Source organism: Rhopalosiphum maidis, chromosome 3, assembly GCF_003676215.2.
Source record: "Rhopalosiphum maidis isolate BTI-1 chromosome 3, ASM367621v3, whole genome shotgun sequence".
NCBI lineage: Eukaryota > Metazoa > Arthropoda > Insecta > Hemiptera > Aphididae > Rhopalosiphum > Rhopalosiphum maidis.
The window spans coordinates 51,768,199-51,794,755 of NC_040879.1; the positions used below are offsets into that span (position 1 = coordinate 51,768,199).

General features: G+C 26.7%; 2 protein-coding genes across 2 annotated transcripts; one reads left to right on the forward strand and one right to left on the reverse strand.

Moving 5' to 3' along the window:
• The first annotated feature begins 165 nt into the window (after positions 1-165).
• Positions 166-6,640, forward strand: LOC113558681 (DNA-directed RNA polymerase III subunit RPC2). Its single transcript, XM_026964183.2, has 2 exons — positions 166-507; positions 3,429-6,640. Exons 1-2 carry the CDS (start codon positions 304-306, stop codon positions 6,561-6,563), a joined length of 3,339 nt encoding a protein of 1,112 aa, XP_026819984.1. The 5' UTR covers positions 166-303; the 3' UTR covers positions 6,564-6,640.
• A 3,667-nt stretch (positions 6,641-10,307) lies between these two features.
• On the reverse strand, positions 10,308-22,864 carry LOC113558593 (transmembrane protease serine 11A-like). The gene is made up of 11 exons (XM_026964089.1): positions 22,810-22,864; positions 22,549-22,723; positions 20,382-20,593; positions 19,740-19,822; positions 19,137-19,275; positions 15,172-15,378; positions 15,017-15,093; positions 14,860-14,954; positions 13,686-13,948; positions 10,549-10,703; positions 10,308-10,472 (listed from the first exon to the last, which is right to left on the reverse strand). The coding sequence occupies exons 1-11, from the start codon at positions 22,862-22,864 to the stop codon at positions 10,308-10,310; spliced, it is 1,626 nt and encodes a 541-aa protein (XP_026819890.1).
• Between the last annotated feature and the right edge of the window lie 3,693 nt (positions 22,865-26,557).

The window sequence follows — 26,557 nt, forward strand, 5'->3', positions numbered from 1 at the left end:
TATATTACGACACTTTCTCGAAAAATAATTTACAATTTATGAGCAATGGGCTTATTAGTTATTGTTACAGTGTACAGATAATATTATTATGAAGTAACATCACTTGTTATCACTTAGGCTGTCACGTTTGTCAGTTTATCATTTTCTTGAACATAACAACAAACGCACATTTTTTCGTAATTCTATCGTAGAAGTTTTATTTTACTCTTAAGTCTTAACATTATGTATTAGTTTTCCAAAATTATTTGACTCTGTCGATTGTCGTTACTCATTGCAGAGGCATAAAACCAAAACAAAATAAAAATGGTCGAAGTGCTTCGTGACAAGGAATTTCTAGTCAAAGAATATTTGGAGACCCGTGGATTATATAGTCATCATATTAACTCTTTCAACGCATTTATCGATAGCGACTTGAAAAAAATCATTCAGCAAAACCATGCTGTACGAAGCGACGCAGACCCAAACTTTTATTTACATTTTAAAAATGTTACCGTCGGCCATCCACAGGTATGATAACATGATTTAGGTAACGTCATATGCTATACATATAAATTATTTCATGAATACAATAACTGATAATAATCATAAATCAATTGAATAATAGGTATTATGCCAATAGTCCTTAACAATTTCACTAAAAAGTATTGATTTTGGTTTTAAAATAAATAACTATGATTTAAGAAGAATAGAAACATTATTCATATAGGAATCTAAGTTTTTTTACAGCTCAATTTTTGTTATTATAAAAATATAAAACTAAAAATAATACAACTATCTCAATTCTAAAACTATAAAAAATTCTATTTTATTTGATATATTTCTATCAGATTCAAAATGTATTTAAATAATTATTTATCATTAGTTTAATTGTAATTTTTCAATCTATCTAGGAACAGCATACAGATATACTTTACAGATCATTATATTTTCTTTGGAATTATTGGTTAAACCTTAAAAACATGTATAAATTATTTAATTACACAGTGTAAATTAATTGGAAAGTCATTAGCTGTAATTAAAAAAATTATTTAAATATTCTAGTGCAGTTTATAATTTAGTTTATTAATTAGTAATATAATGTATAGCTCATAGCCTATAGCCTATACGGTATATAACAATACAATTTTACATTAGTCTAAAATATAAAAAAAATACTCACCTAAATTGTTTCTTTTTTTAAAAATTTTAAAATAGCAATTTTGTTGTTATTTATTTGCAATATGGAGGAAAAAATAATTTTGAAATCGACTGAGTTTTGAATGAACTATAGAAACTTCTATTCAAAAATACAGCATAATATTATGGTAAAATTGAATAGTTTTCATACTGATAACTAATTTGCTAATTTAATAGATTATAAAACATACAACTTTTTGATATTTTATGTAAGATTTTTTTATTTATTTTGATAAAAAATTCAATTTCTGCGTACTTAGGGTTAGGAATAGTAAATTACATTTTATTAAATTAATTAAGTAAAATAAAATAAAAATTAAGACTATAAATTAAGTTATTTACGCACCTATATTATTTTTATCTTATTTTATTTTTTATTTTTATTAAATATACGAGATAAACCCTATTGAACATATATAGATTACATTTTACACTATACAATATAGTGTATATTATATTATACATACATTATATTATATAAACAATGACAAAAATGTTCTAATAGCTAGAAGGTTATTAACTTATAATACAAAATGATTCAAAAGAATTGATCTACATTGGCATTGGATATCATACATCTGATAGGTTCATTTTTAAGGAAGTTGGTTGAGGCAAAGAAAATATAAAAAAAGAGCTACAGATTGGGAGGAAAGTTGAGATGCACTGATAGAATTTTAACATAATAGGTAATATTAATTACACATATCAGTAAATCACTATATCAATAACCTCACCAGAGTATAATTAATATTATTATCAGTATTATTATTTTGAAACTTTTAAAAATGTGTAGGCCAATTATAATAAGATATATTTAAAAGGTTTTTCAGATAAGTCTATATTAGATTCAGACTACAGTCTGAAGTTAAAATTAACTTGGATATAATCAGCAGTGTATAATGAACATATTATTATAATATTATAAAAACAAAATAAATATTAAATACAATTTCAATAAGTAACTATTTTTTATTACGATTTGGATTACCTAACATTATAGATACCAACATATTATGCTGTATTTTTTTGAAATAGAATTTTCTTTTGTTCATTCAAAATTCAACCGATCAAAATTGTTTTGTCTTCATATTATATAAATAACTACAAAATGGTTATTTTCAAAAAAATTTAAGTGATTTTTTTAATTTTAGTTTATTGTAAACAGTAGTCTATTTATTAAATTTATATCTACATTATTTTTTAAATTACAGCTATTGACTTTCCAATAAATTTATATACTGTGTATAATATAATATATATTTTTTATTTTTTACTTGTCAAATGTTTTCACATCATAGAAATAATTGATAATTGAATCAATAATAAATATTTTTCATTATTGTTTTCATTAACTTTAATTTTTTCTTTAGTCTAATTTTTTATTCTTTGAAATTTTTTTTTTAGTTTATAGCATAATGTTAAGAAAAAATCTTCAGTATACACAATTTAAGCCGTATAAATTATTTATTCTTTTTATTTCTAGTATTTAGTATCATTGCTTTTTATCATTATCATTAATTAAAATTATTTATTTTTATACAGTCATCGTTCTTCTTTTGAAAATATATTAATTTCTTTATGACTAATTCATAGTGTTTACATTATCTTTAAACAGATACATACAGAAAACTTACATTATATTTATGTTTTTTCAAATCGACTGGCTTATATGTAAAATTAAATCATAATTGTTTTTCTTAACTGTATAGCGCTCCCAATTAATATATACTATATTAAATAAATCACTATACTAAGAAACATCATATAATAATATAATAGACATTAAAAATAAATTTTTAAACATCAAAACAGGCCAAAAAACTTAATAAACCAGAAGCCGTGATATATTGTTGAAAGACTTCTTGAAAGCTCTTTAAAACAATATAATAGGTATTTAATATTTTCCTGTTCAAATAAATTACTTTACTAAATATACCATTAAATTAAAAAAAAATATTCTTAATATTAATTTAGCATTTATTAAATGCTAAATTCTTTCATAAATACTTGCATATGTTTAGTGGAGCTACAAAAATAGTTCTTTTATTTTCAAACTTTTGAATCTTTGAATGATATTTTTTATTGTGAACATAACACTTGAAATATTTATATTTCTTGTACTACATTTTCATAAAATAATGATAAAAAACGTGAAAAAAATTTACTATTATTTATTATTTATTATTATTATATTATTATTTATTTAAATTTAAAAATTTAAATTAAAGTATTAATGGTGTTTTAATTTTTAGGTGGATGATGGCTTTAATGTTACTAGAAATGTTACACCACAAGAATGTCGTCTAAGAGACTTGACATATTGTGCTCCTATATACGTTGACATTGAATATGTTAAAAGTGGTATGAAATATCTTCGAAAAGGATTCATTATTGGCCGTCTACCTATAATGTTAAGAAGTAATCGATGCTGTCTTTACCAAAAATCAGATGCCGAGTTAGCAAAAATGAAAGAATGTATATATGACTCCGGTGGTTATTTTATAGTAAAAGGAACTGAAAAAGTAATATTGATGCAAGAGCAACCTGCTAAAAACAAAATATTGGTCGAAAAAGATTCTAATGGAGTACCTACAGTTCAAGTAATGAGTAGTACGGTCGACAAAAAGTCTAAAACTAATATTATTTTTAAGAAAAATTTGATTTATGTTTGTCATAATGCTCTTGAGGAGAATATACCTTTTGTTATTTTTATGAAAGCTCTTGGTGTCTGTTCAGATCAGTTAATATTACAAATGGTCGGCACAGAGTTTGCTATTATGAATCAAATGTATCCATGCTTTTTAGAAAGTAGCAAGTTAAATATCTATACTCAAAAACAAGCTCTTAGATTTATTGGAGATCGTATAAAAAAAATGGGGTTTACCTCTGAAGACTATGATAGCAGAGTTATTACTGAAGTACATGATTTTTTATCTACTGTGATTTTGGCTCATATACCTGTGACTAATACTAATTATCATATGAAAGCTATATACACTTCAATTATGGTAAGACGTCTTATTTTTTCATTATCCAACCCAGATTTATTTGATAGTAAAGATTATTACGGTAATAAGTGTTTAGATTTACCTGGATCATTTTTATCTTTACTTTTTGATGACACTTTTAAACGCTTCACTTTTGAACTTAAATCTGTAGCCGATAAGAATATACCAAAAGTAAAGGCTACTCCGTTTGATATAATCAAGTACATTAGAACTGATACAATTACAAACGCTTTGGTATTTGCTATTCAAACTGGTAATTGGTCTATCAAGAGATTTCGAATGGAAAGACACGGTGTTACTCAGGTCTTAACTAGATTGTCATACTTATCAGCTATAGGTATGATGACTAGAGTTAATTCACAATTTGAAAAAAGTCGAAAAGTATCAGGACCACGTTCATTACAACCTTCACAGTTTGGAATGTTGTGCCCTTCTGATACTCCTGAAGGTGAAGCTTGTGGACTCATAAAAAATATTTCACTTTTAGCTCATGTGACCACTGAATCTGAAGACGATGATGCTGTATTACAATTAGCTCTTGATTTGGGAGTTGAACCAGTCAGTTTGTATTCAGTAAATGATTTACATGAAGATTATATGTATTTAATAATATTTAATGGAAATATCATTGGTTTCACTAACAAATGTATTGACTTTGTTGAAAAATTTAGGAGATGTAGACGGAAAGGTATATTCAGTAAATTTATTTCCATTTATATATCAGAACGGCACAAGTGTATTTACATCAACTCTGGTGATGGCAGACTATGTAGACCGTATTTAGTTGTAGAAAATGGTCGACCATTACTCACTAATGATCATATTAATGATTTAAAAAGAGGGTATTGTACATTTCAAGATTTTATAGATCAATCTCTTATTGAATTTATTGATGTCGATGAAGAGAATAATTGTTTAATAGCATATAATGAAGAAAAGATTGTTCCTGAAACTACTCATATGGAAATGGCGCCTTTCAGCATATTGGGTATATGTGCTAGTGTTATACCTTTTCCACACCACAACCAATCACCCCGTAACACCTATCAATGTGCTATGGGTAAACAAGCAATAGGTACTATAGCTTTAAATTACCAACACAGAATAGATACACTTCAATACAATTTATGGTACACACATATACCAATGGTTCATTCTAAAGCAGTACCAATGATCAACTATGATAAGTTACCAGCTGGTCAAAATGCCACAATTGCTGTTATGAGTTACTCTGGATATGATATCGAAGATGCTATTATATTGAATAAGGCTAGTGTTGATAGAGGTTTTGGAAGAGGTGGAACATTTAGGAATTCTAAATGTTTCCTAAGACATTATCCAAATCAAATGATGGATTCTATACAAGGACCTATCATCGATAATGCTACTAAAAAACCAATCTATAAACATAGGGCATTAGAAAATGATGGTATAGCAGCTATTGGCCAACCAGTATTTGATAAACAAGTCACAATCAATAAAGCAACACCAAAAACTATTACTGTTGAAGATGTAGGCGGCGATAGAGGTTTTAAAGAAACACCCTTATTTTACAAAGGATACGATCCATCATATATTGACAAAGTAATGATAACATCAAATAGTGATTGTTTTTTGATCAAAGAAAACTTTAGACAACCAAGGCGGCCTGAAATTGGTGACAAATTTAGTAGTAGACATGGTCAAAAAGGAGTGGTTGGTTTGATTGTAGATCAAGAGGATATGCCTTTCAATGAAGTTGGAATATGCCCAGATTTGATTATGAACCCTCATGGTTTCCCATCTCGTATGACAGTCGGTAAACTTATTGAACTTTTAGCAGGCAAAGCTGGATTATTAGAAGGCAAATTTCAAGATGGTAGTGCATTTGGTGGTGCAACTGTCAACGACGTTAGTGATGAGTTGCAGAAACATAATTATAATTATCTAGGAAAAGATGTACTATACTGTGGCATTGATGGTAGACCGATGGAAGCGTATATTTACTCTGGTCCAGTTTTCTATCAACGTCTGAAACACATGGTAGCTGATAAGATACATGCTCGATCCAGAGGACCTAGGGTTTTGTTGACTAGGCAGCCAACAGAAGGTAGATCAAAAGATGGTGGACTTCGGATGGGGGAAATGGAGAGAGACTGTCTTATTGCATATGGTGCTAGTATGCTGATTATCGAAAGATTGATGTTAAGTAGTGATGTTGTGGAAATGGACGTTTGCAAATTATGTGGTTTATTTTCATATTCTGGTTGGTGTCACATGTGCCAAAAAAGTAATTCAGTATGCCGAATCAAAATGCCTTATGCATGCAAATTGCTATTTCAAGAACTGCAGGCGATGAGTATAGTACCTAAGATATCATTAAAAAAATATTGTGACTGAAAAATATTTGTATTAAGAATTTAAAAACATTCTATATTTCCTAAGTGTATTTGTTTAATAAAAATAATTTAAATAAATAATTTGTTATTATTAACAGAACTGATAATAACATAGATTTTACAAAATATCATAACTTTTGTTTAACAAAACACAAAGGTGAGTGTTCATTGTTAATTTATAATTAATTTATACATGCAATTAGAAATAACTACTTAGCTTCAGACATTTGTTTGTCCGAGCCATTTAGGGCCACAATTAATTTCTCAATCATTCAGTTTTAAAACAAATTTGTATCTACTTTTATGAATTACTAAATGTTCTAATTTTTGGGTTAGTATTCTACATAGATGTCTATATTTTAAATTATTCAATTTGTTATTTTAAATATATCATTTAATTATTCCCGGCATATAATAATTTACAAAAATTCTAAAATGGTATTCTGTTTGTTTTATGCTTTTTATTTGCATATGATACGTATAATATATGCCTTAAAAACTGAATCAATTGAGAATACACTTTGATTTTTAAAAATACCTTTTAAGGTATATTTTTTGTTGTTTATTTATTAATTAATGGTAATATTGTTTTTAACAAAATGTATATTTAATTTATTTATGAAATATTGTATTAAAAAAAAATATTTCTAGTACTTATGTAAAAATAATGTATATATATACTCTTTATAACATCAATAAAATATTTTTGTTTTTAAATGCTTGTAAAGAAACAGAATAATTAGTAATCCCATATTGAAAAACAAAAATTTGCATATTAATTTATAACGTTAATATTTTATTATTAAAATGGCTTTTACCATTATTATACATAAAAATTGTCCACTAGTTTTTGACCAATTTTAGGTGAATTATTGTTTTAAATGTTTTAATAACATGTAAGAACATTAATATTATGTTATAACTCAAATTATAATGGTGCTAGGTTATGGAGATTTGGTGTTGACTATATAATTTTGTTTTTATATTAACACAATCCTCATTCCTTATACTTTATTTTGTTTATTGAATTTGCATCAGCTAACATAATATTTTAAATACATTTAAGTAAAGATCAATTATTTGAAGATAACATATAAAATTATATCTTATTATTTTCATCTTTATATATTTAGATTAAAAACTTTCATTTTATGATAGGCAAGTGATGACTGTATAATGATTTAAGACTTATGACTTATCACTCTTAACATATTTTAATTTTTTACTTTGACAATTTTTTTTTAATGTCATATTAATAACATAATTACACAGTATCTTTAATTTGTACATAAATTGTAAACTTAAAACCTATAAATATTATATCTAAACAGATTTAATACTATGACAGAGATCATCAACTTTTTAAGCAGTGGGTCACCTATTATTTTCAAATCTTGTTGGCTACATTCATAAAAATACATACATTAAATAATTAAAAATACATGTAATGCTTAAAATGTATTTGTGTGGTTCAAATAGATAAAATGGGTTACAGGCTGAAGAACCTTTATTATAAGTATAATAGTTTTTTGCAATATTAATATAATAATATATCTAAAGAATATTCTAAAAATGAAAAATATATATGCCACATGGGTAAATATAAGCAGAATATGCATTTAAAAACAGGTAAGTGGACAAATCGTAAAATTACTCACTTGGAAACTCTTCAACAAATAGATATTGAAAAGAAGTTTATTGAACTTTATAAACATCTTTAATATTTTTAATCTTATATATTTTCATTTTGTATACTTGTTTGCGCCGCCGCCGCCGCCGATACTACAGTTATATCGGACTAATTAAAAGGTAGACCGAATTCACGGGCTTAGCCGGCCGACTACACAAATTGTGAGTTCTTTTATATTATCATTGTATTTATATTAGTTTTATTAAGTTGTGCCCAATTGGCATTAGGAACAATTTTATTATACAATATTATTTTATACTTAGCTGTATAATATATTTTGACTGGTTGTGCCGAACCGGCAACCTTATATCATATTTATATACATTTTTTATTGTTGTGCCAAAAGGGCCGTAATTATTTATTATTATATTATATATGTTTTACCATACCTCCAATTTGAGTTACCATTTAATCAGAGTTGCCTATTTGTCCTCAGTTTTTAAGATTACACACATACACTGCAAATATACACACATACATCCACCACCCACATACTAGCACTCACAGAGTCGCAGGTTTTGCTCGGCGACCCTGTCCAACTCATGCTGAATGCTATAAACACATATACACAAGTCGGTCGATGTGTGAGTGCAGTGCACGATTTAACTAGGTATAACCGGGCGCGCGTATTAATACTATACGCTTCCGGCCCGTACAATACTTATAATTTACTTCTATATTGTAATTACTTATTATCAAAATTTTGTTTTAAATTGTTTTAATGATAATAATTTTAGTCTGGATACATGGACAGTGGACTCTAACAATATTAATGGCTTAAAATAAAATGTTTATTCTCTAAATGTTTGCTTGTATAATATTCAATTTGAATATTATTCATATTATGTGAGCAAAATTTAAATTAGTTATTTTGTTCACGCAAAATTTATTTTTAATATCTGTTAGTTTTAAGTAATTTGTATATATTATTCATCTAGCTAGATTATTACAAATCAATTCTTTTAATAGTTCAGAATCTAGATGAATTGTTTAGTATAATCAGTAGTGTGGCGACCATATTTCAAACCTTAAGCAAAATAATTAAATAATGACCCACTCACTATACCACCTACACACAATAGATAATCTAAAAATGTATGGTAATTTAGAATTTTCATTATAGGACATGGGCCATCAACAATTTAATATTAAAAAAAATTATGTTAATTAACTATACATTCATCCACACAAATTTTAATTTTTAAGCTTAACAAAAATTTCAAAGGCTAAGCAATTGCATTAGAAAAACATCGTTCACCACGCCACTGGTTTATACAACACACAAATTATTGGTCATTGAATACTTACCATTTATAGTTATGAGTTATTATGAGTTTCTTTGACTTGTAACTATATTTAAAAACTATAATCATATTTTTTAAATGCTTATAAAGTTATTTTATAGTTTATTCTCAATTGTATTCAATCATATTGTATTTTATACCTTTTGAATTATTTGCAATATTAAATTTTTTTTTTTAAGTACATTTAAAAAATATGATTTAATATACCAACTTTAATAATAATTGGCTAGATTTCACGAGATTTTGTTTGACTTTTGTTTATAATTAATTTAATTTCAACTTATACAGAATCTTATATAAAACTTTTATATAATAAGTATAAGCTGATTTTGGTAAAATCTGACTTTAAATTGCTTATTAAAAAATATTATGGCTATAAATTTAGGTGGGAAATAAACAATTTATTAATAACCTTGTATTTTATAATTTGAAATATTTATTTAAAAATAATATACCTACTTAAATATTAAAATAAATAATAAATTGTGTATCACATTAATACTATAACTGGCTCATGGCTCATATTTAACTTACCTTAAGTAATTAAGACCACTTTTGTCTTTTACATATTCTAAATCTTCTACTGACTACTACATATATGTTATAAATAATATTTATATAATTGTTGGATATAAAATGAAAAAATATGTTAGGTAGAACTTAAAAATAAAAATGGTAAAAGCTGTTACACAACTGATAACAGATCTACTACATTTCATGAACGTCGAACGTGTTGCGTTCGACTTGTCTATTAAGATTGTAATATTATTTGATTGATCCAGTCTTTGAATTTTGAGATTCTCATGTACACTCCAGGACTATTTGGCTCGGCACATCGCATGCCCCACGATATGATACCCACCACTACCCAGCGTTTGTCGGGTCTCTGTACAACCATGGGCCCACCCGAGTCGCCCTATAATAGAGCATTGGATATATTATTGATCGGTTTGAACAAAACAAGTTGCATGGTATAGTAGGTGTGTACTTACTTTGCACGCGTCAAAACCTCCATTTTTCGTACCCGCGCAGATAAATGTGTCCGGTATTTTCTTTATGTATCCAGCCGTACGGAACATAGTTTCACAAACAGAATTACTGAGCACTGGAACTGTTACTTCTTGTAGAATGGTAGGGTAATGTCCGCCTATAGAAAGAAAATCATAAAAAACATCAAACATTTTAGTAAATATTATACACTATACAATATAAATGTGGGTTTGTGGTTAAAGGCAGTATAAAATAATATTCAAACTTGCAAAAGAAAACAAAAATATACATAACAAGTAATATATTACATTTAATGTTGTATAATTATTATGATAAGTTGAAAATAAGTAAATTCTCAAAAAAAAGACCAATTACTAAATATATACCTCTTTGCAATTGAGTAGATAAGTCATCAGTAATAGATGTGTCAAAGGTGCGCAGGTGATTTACTATAAATACCTAGGTGTGTCATAAAAAGTCCATTTGTATATTATAGGTAGTAGATACCCTTGAAGGATATTTTATCCTTAAATAATTTAATATTCATAAATTTCAAATTTTGTTTTCGAAAAATAGCCTTAAATTATATACCTACCTATTAAAAAGTTATACATGAATTAAATAAGATAACTAGTTCAAGACATTTATGTAAGAAATACGTTGACTAGAATTTTGTATGGATTTTATATTTTATATATTTTTTTTTATGATCGTTATACATATGGGAAGGATTGGCTTCTATTTCTAAGGATAATAGGTATATTGTGTTCTCAATTCATCGGGTAGAACTAAATTTGATAAAAACAAATTCACTATTCACTGCATATAGGAAATTATAATATAATACTATTTAGAGACTTAGAGTTACAAGTTTTTATTTATTTTTCTAAAATTACAGAAATATAACTAAAATCGTTATTACTTGTTTTAATACCCAATTTTTTCAACATTTGATTTGCAAACACTACACTTTTATATAGAGTCAAATAAGTAATATATATATATAGGGGCAAAAAATTATATAACAGATAATTCATGTATAGATTACCCAGTAGGAAGGTAATTTATCTTTATAGGCTTTCGACTAGTTCATGTGAGAAATTGAAATAAAATCATAATTTGTAAAACAAATAACTAACGCTGTGAATTTAATGCACTTCAAAACTATTAAATATGCATACATATTGCATATATGCACTAAAAACTTACAAAATATGTTTAAAACTATGCTCTAAAAATTCTTAAAATATGCTCTCATTTTTCAAAAATATGCAAAAATACTATTAAAATTTAACTTTTATTCTTATTTTTTATTAATTTTAGTTTAAATATTAGTAATATTACAAATTGGTATGCTTGCATGAGTATACGACTTATCGGGCGTGATTAGTCTCGATCTTCGTCGTATACAAGATCTATAAAAAATATATGCTTAGAATAGAATATGTTTTTACTTAAAATTATATATTTTATACCTTTAAAATAGTTATTGTATTGTACAATCGACGATTTTTGTCATCTGTTATGTACTTGTTGATATTAGTAAATTAATTTAATCTCAACTTCAAGAGTACAATAGTCAATAATACCCATTAAATACTCGATTAAAAATAGAATAGTACGAAAAAACGCATTTATACAAAAAAATCGTTAAAACATTCATTTATATTCTCCAACTCATGAAATATGGAAAATAATATTTGGTATTTGAACTATAAATAAGTCAAAACAAATTTTGGCTGAATCACTTTTATTATACGGTGTAGCAAAAAAAAAATATGCAAATGCATTAAATTCACAGCTTTGCAAATAACAATAGGTACTAATTTTTTTAAATTATTATTATTATGTTTTTATAAAATATTCTTGTATAAATACTTATATTAATATCAAATTAATTAATTACATTAAATTCAATTAATTTCTATTATTTATGAGTGAAATGTAGGAGTGGGATCCTATAAAATAAAATATTACTTAACCAAATCTAACATTTATATTCACAGCATACATTTGTTTTAATAACTTTGATTAACCAAACAACTAGGATCGAACCCAATTCGAAGATAAGTGAAAGTTTGGATACTGGGAACTTTTTAAAAATTGTACATGTAAATTTATATATTTAATATGTAAGTATTAGGTAGTAGGTAATACGAATATATTATAAAATATATAATGTATTATATTATTATAAATATAATTATCGGATATTAGTGATATTACATAATTTTTAAAAATAAACAATTATTATAGATTACATATTATATTTTTTTGATAAATTTATCACATTATATGTATGTAGTATTCTAATAATAAATTGTGACATAAATGAAAAAATCGATATACTGATCAATACGTGTGGGTATATAAATTGACGCGTATTGTCGTACTTCGGATAATATAATATGATAACTGATAGGTATATAGGTTCATGTAACGGAAGTTTGGGTAATCAAGGTTAACACAGGCCCGGATTAATACAATCGTAAGTTCTAGGCAAAGTCGTAGCTGGAGGAGAGTCCAGTGGTCCCGACCTCTCAAGATTTTTTTAAAAATAGAAATATTTCATAGTGATGAATAAAGTTAATTAACTATAAATTTTCAGTATTTATATTTAAAAAGAATGTTGACCCCCTCCCCTCCGAAATTTTTTTCAGTTGCAGCATTGGCCCTAGGCACAGTGCTTTTAATTCCTATGCGCTTGTACAGCACTGCGGTGTCCAGTATTTAAATGGATATAAAACCTTCTGTTTAAGAGAGGAAGTGTTACATTTCGATGTTAATCCTTTAAAAACAAAAAAAAAATCAAATCTAAACTTTTCTATGATAATAATTTTAATAAATCTTAAAAACAATTAATTTTACTCCGTCTGCAAATATATTGAAAATTAAATTGTTAAAACCATAAAAAAAAACTTATTTTACGTCAATTTGAATATTTCTTTATCCCTCGTAATTTATCCCTTAAGTATTAAACAAGATAATTGTAACAAAAAAAAAAATAGTAGGCCCAAAAAATGTTCGTAGGTCTTAGGCACAGTGTCTATAGTATCTATGCGCTAATACGGCCCTGCTACTGTTATATCATTTATTATGACACATTGGTTTTATATAATATTATTAATATAATTTTTACCATAGTACAAAGATCCCCAACCAGTGACACGAGCAGAAAATCCTACAAAATTTAAGTCGTCTTCTGGAATGCAAACTGGTAAAATGTTCGGTTGAAATTTGACAGGTTTGTCAAATTTTAACATTGCCAAGTCGTAATTCATTTTATCTGGTTTAAACTTTGGATGTATAATTACTGTCTGCAATGTCCTAGATACGTAAGGTTCATCTTTTACTGAAAAATCGTATTTTCCGAGTACAAGGTGTAAATCAGTCACTGGAACGCTAAAAAATATATAATGTATTATAAGTAGATAATACTCCAATGACCATTATTGCCGTGAATGTATATTAATAAAAATACAAATTTTTTTTTAAATCTAAGCTAAGGTAGATGACTGATATACGTATAGAAATCTCGCGAACTAGCTAGTGCTATATTTTTTGTTATCCATACAGAGATGAGAGAAGTGTTATGGGAAGTAGGTAAAAGAAGAATTTTTCTGTTAAATATTTACCATTTATTTTTACAATTTTTATTATGACAAAATAGAAAAGAAAATTCTTGGAAAAATTGTGTTTCGTAATTATTCTCGTTTTTTAGTTTTTAAAAGAACTCATTCTTATATCATTTTTATTCCACTTTTCCTAAAAGAATCAACTAAATTTTATTCTTTATCAGAAATAATCACTCTCAAAATTTAAAATAGAAACATTTTTTCTAATGCAAAAGGGGAAAAAATTAAAATTAAAAATAAATATTTTATTGTAATAACGTTTATCATATTCCTATATCATTTATCGGCCTGCTCAGAATCTAAACTAAAATAATAAATAAGAATAATTTAATTAATTATACCTACTAATACACAATATTAATATATATAACCTCGTAACTTAAAATGTATAGAAATAATTAAGTATAAATTAATTCAGTTCAATAGGTGTAAATTGAAAAGATCTCGGATTTTTGGATTCTTATACGAATAGTAGTTTTATTAAAATTAATTTTTTAAATTAATTATTAATATATTATAAATGCAAATAATAATAAATTCTTATAAAAAGTGCCACCCGGGGGACCATCGTTCCCTCCAAAATACACATGAATAAATATTAAATAAGTATATACAAATAATATAGCGTATATTGTATAACATAATATAATCGATAAAACTATTTAATATAATATTTACTTTTTAACACAATGAGCAGTAGTTATAGCCCAGTTTTCATTGAATAATACCGCCCCGCATTTGTGTATAAACTGTTTTTTATGTCTTAATGAAATCTTAAATGAAAAAACGATTTTTCTTTTTTAATAAGTATTGGTATGTTTGTAAATATATTTACCTGCCACGGCCACTCACCAAAAGAAACTTTATCGCCTCCAACTATTCTAGCCATTGGCATAAGTTGCCTCCCGCATACTTTTTTTGTGAAACAAATAATTAATTAATTATATCCAAGAGTATTAATATTTAAATAACAATATGCCTTGCACTGACCATCTTTGTAGTTTGAAATATTGTAAGGAACTTTTTCGGTATCAGTAGAATCGGTTGTGGTCGTCAAAATAATCTTCGAAGGGTATACACGAACATTGTTTTTTGTTAATGGCTTATCAAAAGTGTTGTTTATGTGTGTTTTGACAATACGTGTGTATAGAGGAGAATTAATATTCGAATCACTGACGGCGGATAAATTATGCACCACTAAAACCAGAAAAACATAATATTATATATTTTATTGTGTTATAAGAATGTAAAGCAATATTTTTTATTATATACCTATATCTATAATATAATTTATATATATATATATACATATATTGTTCTTAATTAACTACCTATATATTATGGTTTTTTTTAAAATTATATTATTATTATTATAAATAAAATAAAATATAGTAGTACAATATCTTGGCAACGTTGCACTCATTTTTGTACGTAATAGTATAATGTTATTAGACCTAGATAGAGAAATCGTACGCAATCGTTGATCACTGCCTATTATACCTGTATCCATTACCTAGGTTATACTCTGAGTTATATATAATATACATATTTTATTTAATAAAAAACTTTCGATTATACTTTTTATTTATAACTTAACATCTTATTTTATTCGATCTAGAGGATTTTTACAATATTACACGGAAATAGTGTAGGCCATGTAGGGTAACTATAAATTCCAGGATTGTTCCTTTTTTAAGCATCATGCATTCTTGTTCCGACATATTATTATACCATGGAATCTCTATTTAATGAACTTGAAGGTTTTTTCAAAAAAATTTTTAAATAGAAATTTCATTAAGAAGAAGTAACATTTTTTCATTTAAAAAACTCATTTTTACTGTATGAAATTTATGCAAATATATATAATATTATTTAAAATATGAATACTATTAATAAATTATTTAAAATAAAATAAGTACGTTTAAAATATATCTGCAAGTGCATTTGAAATGTTTTAAAATATTATCTAATACTTTCTCTCTCTAAAAAATGCAATTTTCTTCTAAAACGCTATAAAAACTCTTTCCTGATACAATTTTTGCTGTAATTCCATAACGTTTTTTTAATTCGTATGACCAACCAGAGCTGGTTTAAAACGTTTCATAAACCAAAAGTCGCGCATATTCAGCTGCTTTTTCTTGTATAATATGTATAATATGTCTGATATAGGCATGATTTTATCATGCACCCTTTTTAACCACTTATAATAATTGCTTTGTCTACATCATCGTATACTCGTATATTCATTTTTAACCGTTTTTAACCTCCACACATTTTAAAATATTGCATCTCGATTCTTAATTACTGTCGATACTGTCACTGGATGAAATTCCGAATTTTTCAGCAATAACTTTTTTTCCACTCTATTTTCGAACTCTTTTAATAACGAAATTTAATCCGTGATACTACTGGTACTTAAAAGCTTTCTCGATTAAATATAAAACACGGTACTCAAACTAATGATGAACTAACAGCGACAACAAACTGGCAACAACTGATTTTATTATTAATAGGTAGATTGTTGTTTGTTGGGTACACCCGTACACCGACAAGATATGAATGTATGATTGCGTAAAATTGTGTGAATAGGTACTCTAATTTATACATAATTAACAAGTGTGTATTTTACAAATAACAATAGTTTTTAAATTTGTTGTAAAAAAATAACATAAAATGAATTCGTTAAATAGATATTTTTCCGTTTTGAATGAAAATTTCGTAGCTCCATAAAATATTTTGTTAAATATAAATTTGTTTAATAGAGATCCTTATATTCCTCTGTACTTAAGGTACCTAACTATGTGTGAAATAAACCCTGTACACAAAAAATAAACAATAGCAATATATTTTTTATTATATTGTATAGAATTATTAAAACCAAAGTTAATATAATTATAAATAACACTACAACAGCTTGTCTATGTTACAAACTACGAAAGGCGACGAACAGTTATTTTATTGTCGATGCGATAAGCATTTATTGAAACATGACTTATTGGCGCGCATTGAATAGTAAATATCATGAATATAGGGTTCTAAATTTGAAATATTTCAATGAATTATTAAAAAATATTTTTTCTTCTTTTAAACATGTTGGGTTATAGATGATTTAAAATAATAAATTAATGACATACAGAAATATATTGATAGTAAATATGCAAGAATATGCACTATATATTTTTGATATTTTTTACATACCTATAGTGTCTAGCAAAAAATGTTTAGCTCACTAAGTAATATATTTAATAGTCCAACAATAACATTCAACTATTGCAACTACAACAACTATTTTCAACCCTAGTCCTTACTACTTATTAATTTAGATCCTTATTGGTTATTATTATTATACCTATTATCTTTGTTCCATACAATAAACCAACTTTTAAAAATGTTCACTTGAAATTTTACGCGACTATAAACTTAGATATAATAATTTTTTTTTAGTTTTCATTAAAACGAAATATTTTAAAAACCTAATTATGAACTCTCACAAAAAAGGTAATGCTTTATAATATATATTATATGAAACAGGCAAATATTATAAAATATAATTAAAAATATGAAAATCAGTGCATAATTTGGTTGAGGTCGAATTGCACTTGGGTTTAAAAAGCAGTTTAGTTCTATATAATATTATTTAGATCATAATGAGATATTAATTATTTCTTTCAGCTTCAGCAAGATTTTTTAGTAGTATCTAATAAGATATAAATGTGTTTATTAAGTAAAAAAAGATTAAGCGGAGTAGTAATATAGTACCAATTTATATTGTTACTTAGTCATCGTAACTTTAAAACTTCTTAAATATCTCACAGCGTATTGCGTATATGCGATGACATATAATATTATAATACATATACAGTGGATTTCGCTTAATGTGGACACGGTGGGACCAGCCTTATTTGTCCACATTAAGCGGTTGTCCAAAAAAACCAAAATTAATTATATTAATTATTTGCATTGGATTTGGGATCAGACCACTCTGCCCATATTAGGTGGAATCCACTGTAATACCAAACAGTGAGAGAATACTGAATTTAATGTTAAATTGGACAAGGCATTTTTATAAATCATACTGAGTTTAATAATTTAATGTGTAAATATCTACTAAAATAAAATATAAATACTGTAGAACTGTATAGGTACCTATATGTATTTTACTTTACTGCGACCTGTACAGTATTATTACAATAGAACGCTTAGGCACACACAGCATTGACATATTTGATGCGGCTTGAAAGATAATTGTAATAAAAAATGGTTATAGATGTAGATGAACTTTGTATTAATATTGAAGAAATATAACATGAAACATATACATCTCGGTATACATGTATTTAAGTGCTCCATAAATAAGTGTAAGATACCTATGTACGGTATTTGTCTTCTAGAACTGGAATAAGACGTAATAATAAGCAGCCTACACAGTCGTTAATGACTAGGAAATTTAGAAGTACCATCCACAATATTGTTTTTTGATACAAAATACAAAATATTTTTTTTTTATGTATAGACTATAGAGTTTATAGTACCGCAGACAGATATTAAATTATATCTATAGGTACTTAAAACCCTGTAGTTATCACTTAGACACTTAGTTGAAACTGTTTACGTATACATCAGTCGAATCAAAGTAGATACGGTAGAATATACGATTATTTAGTAATGTTTACACATATTTAAAATAAAATGAACTCTCATTAGTTTTATTTTGTGATTTATTCAAGTTGAAAATTTATGAGTTTAAATAAATTATTTAAAAAATGTAAACATATTGTGCAATAAATTTATTAATACAAATTAGTTATGCAAAACAATATGTTCACAAAGAAATAATAAAATAAGGACACCATATAGAAGCATAAAGGTCTAAATCAGGATCTGTTAAAAAATGTATTGTCAGTTCACAAAATTTTAGTACATAATGTTTAGATAATATCAGATCAAAATATAACACTTACCTTCTATGTTTTTGGGCGCAACGAGAGTAGCATTGTTACCTACTTCAATGTCTTTAACTGAATCTGATTTCGATATTGTTGTTGTTGAATAATTAATATCAGTGCTATTCTTTTCTAGCGGCGAGCTAGATGTGTTGTTGATTTCATGTGTTTTTACTGAAAGCAGAACCAAGAAGGAATAATAAATGAAAAATTACCAAAGTTTGATGGACTGATGTGCATTAGTTTACTTAAACAGGAATGATATAAAGTTATAGGTATCAGCTATTTATTAAATTATTAAAACGTGAAATGATTTAAATTCTGCACGCTTGAGTCGAGATTATAATAAGCATAATACCTTTTCTGCTAGTTCATCAAAAAAAAAGGTAAATCATTAGATAATTTAGTGTTTTTAATGCTTTCACTGCATGTTGTCATGATTTTAACAGCACTAGTGTTTATAAAATAATATGTCTGAACAAGGTTCGACTTGCCTTTTTCCTTGTTTAACATATCGTGAGGATTATTTTCAACTTCAGTGGAATCGGTTGTGGTCAACATCATCGTCGAAGGGTTTATATAAGTGCTTTTTTCTTCCGGTAGTGAGCTAGAGATATTGGATACGTAATTTTTAACCGGAAGCGTAAACCAAGATGGAATAAATGTCAAACCATCAAAATCTGATGGACTGTGCGTCACTAAAACAAAAATAACATAATATATATATTTATTGGTCTATACCTATACTGTCTAATTGGTAATTGGAATAATTTTATTTTAAGAGGACGTTATACCCGCATAAGTGTTGTCTCTGTATTACTAATGTAAATAATAGCAAATTTTCGTTCAGCAGATCACATTTTGTGATGTTAGCTTTAATATTAGAGTAAATTTACCTATTATCAAATTTAAAGGTAAGAATATTATCTAAAAAATGTCATATGCTTTTATTGATATTATTATTTTAAAGTGAGTTATAGCTATGTAAAATATTACAACTTTAAAATATTTATAACTCACTTTAAAATGATAATATAAATAAAAGCATATGACATTGTTTAGATAATGTTCTTACCTTTAAATTGTATAATAGGTAAATTTACTCTAACATTATAGCTAACATCACAAAATATGTTCTGCTGAACGCAAATTTGCTATGATTTACATTAGTAAGACAGAGACAACACATACGGGTATAACGTCCTCTTAACAAAACATATTTAGTATTATGTAGGTAAATAAATGTAAACGGCTTGCCTTCTTCCTTGTTGGACATATTATAAGGACCGTTTTCGATATCAACGGAATCAGTTGTAGTCAACATTATCGTCGAAGGGTTTACATAAGTGCTTTTTTCTTCTGAAAGTGTGTTAGAGATATTAGATACGTAATTTTTGACCGGAAGCGTATACCAAGAAGGAATAAATGTCAAACCATCAAAATCTGATGGACTGTGCGTCACTAAAACAGAAATACATATCTTAATAATTAATATATATTTATATATTATTAACTGTTGTATTATAAAATCATTAAAACTAATATTCATGAAGCGATTTCTATTCTCGTTATCTGGAAATCTATTGATCTATAGAATCTATACTGTACAGTTAGCATAGTTTTTTATTTAATGAACAATATTTAGGTAAACATAATTGTTTTTATATTTTTATATAAACTGAAATCAATATTTAAATTAAAATAGAACACGATTTGGTGGGATGAGAAAAAAGTATTACTACTCGTATATTGGACTTAATTTGTTTCATTAATTATCGCTATAAAATAGCTTAGTAAAATATACACGAGTGTAGGTACAGAGTCAAAAATTCGACGGCCGACGAGTATTAAAAAGAATATCGTCACAGAGATCTTATTTTTTTTTATGTATTATACAGTACGTATCAGTCGTTGTTGTACTGACGGTAGTCAAGCAAAGTTGCTCGCGATGACTGCCGGTCAGACCGGTTGTCGATTACACTCTCGCGGACGTCGAAGAGATACCGTGATCGTTTTAATGCGTTGTTAAATAATAACGATGACTAATGCATTTGTTAATGTTTCTAAACTAAAATTGTATCTCTAGCACAAAATAAAATCTTAAATATTTATCACAAAAAAAAAAAAAAAATTGAAACAAGTTAAAAACTATTTTAAAATCTGAACTCATTGAGATACAATATTATTAAGCCACCTATTTTAATATAATTTACTCCGGCTTTTAACTGTGGCGTCATCGGGTATTCACGTCTCATCAATTATCAGTTATCTCATCCCAAGGCCACTATTCAACCAAAGAACATTTTATACATATCTTTAAGATTCCTTGTAACATAAATTACGTATCTACCTATTGTGCGTCATACTCTTTGATACATCTTGCATGCCTTACAATATTATGTAGTCGTTTTATTACTCAACCTTTTTATAAATTATTTCCTTATAAATACCTACGCATTTTTAAATGTTAATCAGAATAATTGGTTTTAAAATGAAAAGTATATTTTTGTCTGTCATTAACTTTTGGAGCAGTAAAATGGTTCAACTTTCAACTTTGTATGTGCTTTCTAGTAGATATTGATTCTAGTTGATTTTTTGGAGGGTAAAAAGTAAATTCCAAGTCTTGTCTTTAAACTCTCTTCAAAAATTATAGGTAAACATACATTTTTGAGCACATCCAATTCTCAACAAAAATCTATTTTTCGATTTATACTTTAAACAATTTTTTGTTTTAACATTTTCTTCAAAATTCAACAACTTTATAGTAGATTATTTACGAAAAATATTAAAATTCAAATGCATGATATTTTTATTATGCATTTCAATTTCAAAGTTCGATGATGATGAATATTTAACAATAAATAGCAATTTTAGTTGTTCTGTTGTAATTAAAAATTATTATACGTAAGGTGTAGGAACTATTAAGACTTTTTACCATTATATATTATTATATTATTATTCACTACATAGTACATACAAATATACAATGGAACCTATTCAGTACTCACATTATAATGTTTTAGCCTCTTAAGTGCTTATGTGAAATAATAAAAAATAATAAAATAACTATGATATAGTATTATAATATATGCGATTTGTTTTTAACAAAAATAGTTCAAATTACCATATTATAAATTAAAAAAAAAATTATTAATAGTAACAGTCATTAGTAATACAAATGTATTATAGATAAGTCTGATAGACATTATAATATAGAAAGGGGGGTCCCCGAAAATTTTAAATATATAAATATAAAGGTTTTTTATATTAATCACGTAAAAAAATTGAATTCAAAATTATTCACTCCCTCGCATCCCCCAAGAAAAAAAAAATTAGGTACTAATACATACTTAATGATGATCAATAGTCTAACGGGTAATAGCTAATCTTTATATAATAATATTTTATCAAATTTTATTTACCTTCTTCGTCGTTGGATATATCGAGGAGGGAATTATTTTCCGCTTTTGTGGTATCCATTGTTATTATTGCCCGAGACCAAGAGTAAATATATTCAGTTGTACTTTCTTCCGACGGTACGGTAGAAGTTTTAGTTTTGAAACGTGTATTGGTTATAACTGTATTAACATCGACAATAACTAAAACAGATATAATACAATAGGAATAATAGGAATATCAAAAAATCATTTTAGAGTGACAATCATGTTTTAAACTGAAAACCTACTGTTCAGTATAGACAGTATCAGGAGGACATATGCCATAGTAGCAGTTAAAGACATATTACTGTTTCTAACTCGGGTTTATGATAGATGAACTGGCACTGCCTCTGCAACTACTTGATGCTTCAGTGGTTCGAACGAAACAAAACGGTCTCCTGGCGTTAAGCTCGTCTGCTGTCTCTCGTGTTTGACCTGTGATGATCATCAGTGGGCAGTGTTGCGCAACACCTAAAGCAAGGGTGGCCAACCCAAATGATCTGCGGGCTACTTTGGAAATACATTATTATCCCAAAGACCACAAATAAAATTACATAATATATTCCTGTATTGGATTCGGACCCAATAAAAATAAACATATTTTGTAAAAGAGTGATAAATTTCGGGGGCCGTACAATTATTTAAGGTAGTCTGTTGGTTGGTCATTTTTGGTTTAGAGCTTTAATAGTTAATATTATAGTAAAATTAAACATTTGGTTTCGATTGATCAATGATCTAAAAGATAGTAGATACAAAATCATCAATGTGTAATGTAATGTGTATACGGACTGAAAAAGTCGTCGTCCTATTAATGGTAAATTGATAAATGATGGAAAATCGAGCGATTCACGTTTGTCTCTGATGCGTTAGCGTTTAACTTTCCATGAACATTTCTCCACTTTGGCGAAAACTGCAATTATGTTCCTAAAAATATACCCCACAGACCGTTCGACTGAAAAATTGCTCTATATTGGAGAGTGGAGACAGCAGTCACACATTGTGTAGACTTTTAGACTACTATATAGATTACACGGTCGTCTAACTTATGAAAAATAGCCAACTTTCTCTTTGTCTAGTTTGGTTAATTCGTCTGAAGATTTTCATTATTCAAAGATATGTGTGATTGCTTGTCTGTCTATAAGTAATTATTACTATTTAACAGGCTTTTTTTAGTCTGCAGTGAGACGCGTTTTGTTTCTTTGCAGTGAGAAAAGTAATTGTGTAGTGAAAATTGTTACTTTGTTATATCATGGGCAATATTTGTAGTCAGTTTAATTCCTTACTAAAGTCCAGAAGAGTGGGGAAAATATTGCTTGTGCAGTCAGAAAGAAATCATTAAAAAAACTGCTATTTAATCACCAGTTCATTTTAGAGGAGGTTCTACTCAAAAATATGGTCTCGAACCGAACATTTATTTTAACTTAGATACCTATAGGCCTATAGCAAGTTAGGAACGTTAATTTTTTAACATATAATGTTAAAATCATTATATGTAACTATGTAAGTCAGTCAGTCATTTAGTAATATAATAACACAAGAAATAATCGCTATCAAAACATTAATATGTGATATATTTTATTTTTGTAATATTAAAATTAAATATAGCAATAATGCAACTAAAATGAAGATTAAACTTTTAACTTATCTGTACTTAAAAAATAATAAATAAGCATAAAATACAAGTTTACTTTTCGTCAGTAAAATAGACAATAGATAAAATTATAATTTAAAAATTATCACTGAAAACATATTACTTGTTTAAAATGTTTGTCGTGTTATTATTATTTTTTTTTCGTAGTTCGTACATTGTTTCGATTGTTTCCAAACTATTTTGTACTTCAGATTAGTCATAAAATAACAATCTTTTTGTTCGAATTCAATTCAGATTTTTTAACTCTAGATATTTGGTTCGACTTTTTGAACATTGAACAGTTTGACCTTCCTCTAATACTTATTAGTTTATACCGTTATAACTAAAGACCATAGGTCCATAGCTAGTATTTGTGATTCCAAAATTATATTAGTTTATTTAGTATAGTTTTTTTTATAAGATTTTTCCAAAAATACATCTTGAACATTTTAGTCTCAGAGACACAGGTGTAAATAGTCCTTCATGATAGGGAATGGGGCTTAATTCCTAAAAATGTTTTATAGCAATTTTTTTTAAATATTTTTTTAATTTGATTATTATTTATTGTTTCTATTGGTGTTAACAACTGATTTGAATGATTATTCGATTAAATGAAACATTATATTTTGTTATATTGTAGGCAAAAATAAAGTTAATACTAATATGTTTATAATGTTTATAAGTACATACATTTACCCAAAAATTCTGAGGGGGGCTGAAGCTCACCCAAACCCCTCTACCCTAGTTACGCTTATGGTCTCAAATATCGAAGTAGACTTTATAAGGCTATAACTAATAATATGATAGAAGATAGAAAAATTGTTGTCTTCGATGCTTTAACTCTCGAATAACATGATTCTTGTATAATATTGTAATATTTATGATTAATAATTCTTTAATTTGGTTACACAAATAATAGATGCCATTGCCATACATTGATGTAACTGAACAGAGTGTACAAACATAACTATATTAGACAAATTTAACACACTGTTATAAAAGCAGAAAAAAGTATTGCAAAACGCTCAATCACCTATAATATTAAAACAAAATGTCGTTATAGTGTTAAGTTAATAATGTTTTTCAAAAGGTAATCATCATTAGAATAATGACAAAAAAAACCAACTTTTATTTATAATAATAATTATTATTTTAAGTAGTAACAATAACACTGATTATTTATTTATTGTTCCCAAAAGCCATTTTTGTAAATTTATTAATTGACATTTTTATATCGTTTAAAGCTTTATGTAATGACTTAATACTTATGGACTACCGGATTATGTTATAGTTACGTATAAGTAACATTTTTTTGAATTCATAAGTTGGGTAACATGAATTATTTCTGAAAAAATATTCAGTGATGGTATAATAATAATACGAGTACCTATTGTAGACTATGGTAATAATAATAATAATATAACTATGATTATTATAGGTAATATGTTAGGCACCCTATTTATAAAAGGTAGCAAATTATGTTACGCTGTTCTCACAAGCTAAGCAATATATTATTAAATTTAGAATAATTTTCTGATTAAAATAGATTTTCAAAAGCGTGACTAGACCTAGTACTTAGTAGCAGTGGCGCCGAATTCGGACTTTTTTTGTGAAGATAAATCCAAAATTGTTGTTTATCTTAATTCTAACTTCGATGTTTCACGTTATCATGCTTCAATTATACTATATTTAATACTTTATTTAACTTTATTAACCCATTAACCCCAAGCTAGAACTCACCTATACTCACCTACTCGCCCATTTAAGAAATGAAGCGATTGCTTCACACTACATAATATAAGTTCGGCGCCACTGCATAGTAGATCAATACGGGGGACAGTATAAATAGCAATAGTTATGCTATTGAAAAATACATTTTCAACAATAGAGCAATTATTTATTCTTCGAATAAATACGAACATAAGGTCAACTATATTTCTAAATCGTTATTTATCATAGCTATTGAGAGAGATTTATCAAATAAGGGCTTAAATCGTATTGCTTATAGTGCATTAATTATTATAATTATATAAACTCTATAACTTTCGCTTACATTTTAAGCAAATTAAACTTGAATTTGTAACTAAAATGAGATATTTTAATCATTTAATGTTTAGCTTAATACCATTGATCAATATGGTTCGTATTATACACACATCACATCATGTCCGTGACTGAAAAAGAATTTAGGGGGGGAGGGACCAACATTTTTTTTAAATATAAATGCTAAAAATATTTAGTCATTAAACTATATTCACCACTAAAATATTTCTACTTTTAAAAATGTCAGGGGGGTCCGGACTCCTTGAATCCTCCCTCAGATACGGCCTTGCATCACATGCACACAATAAAATTATAAAATATAA

Bases quoted from the DNA above. Each gene is read 5' to 3' on its own strand.
- LOC113558681 (XM_026964183.2), top strand. From the start codon at position 304: ATGGTCGAAGTGCTTCGTGACAAGGAATTTCTAGTCAAAGAATATTTG. The intron at 508-3,428 runs GTATGATAACAT...TTTAATTTTTAG, and splicing joins TTACCGTCGGCCATCCACAG to GTGGATGATGGCTTTAATGT.
- LOC113558593 (XM_026964089.1), bottom strand. From the start codon at position 22,864: ATGTCTTTAACTGCTACTATGGCATATGTCCTCCTGATACTGTCTATA. The intron at 14,955-15,016 runs GTAAATATATTT...TTTTCATTTAAG, and splicing joins TTGGTGAGTGGCCGTGGCAG to ATTTCATTAAGACATAAAAA. The intron at 10,704-13,685 runs GTAAAAATTATA...TTCTTTCTATAG, and splicing joins TTGGGGATCTTTGTACTATG to GCGGACATTACCCTACCATT.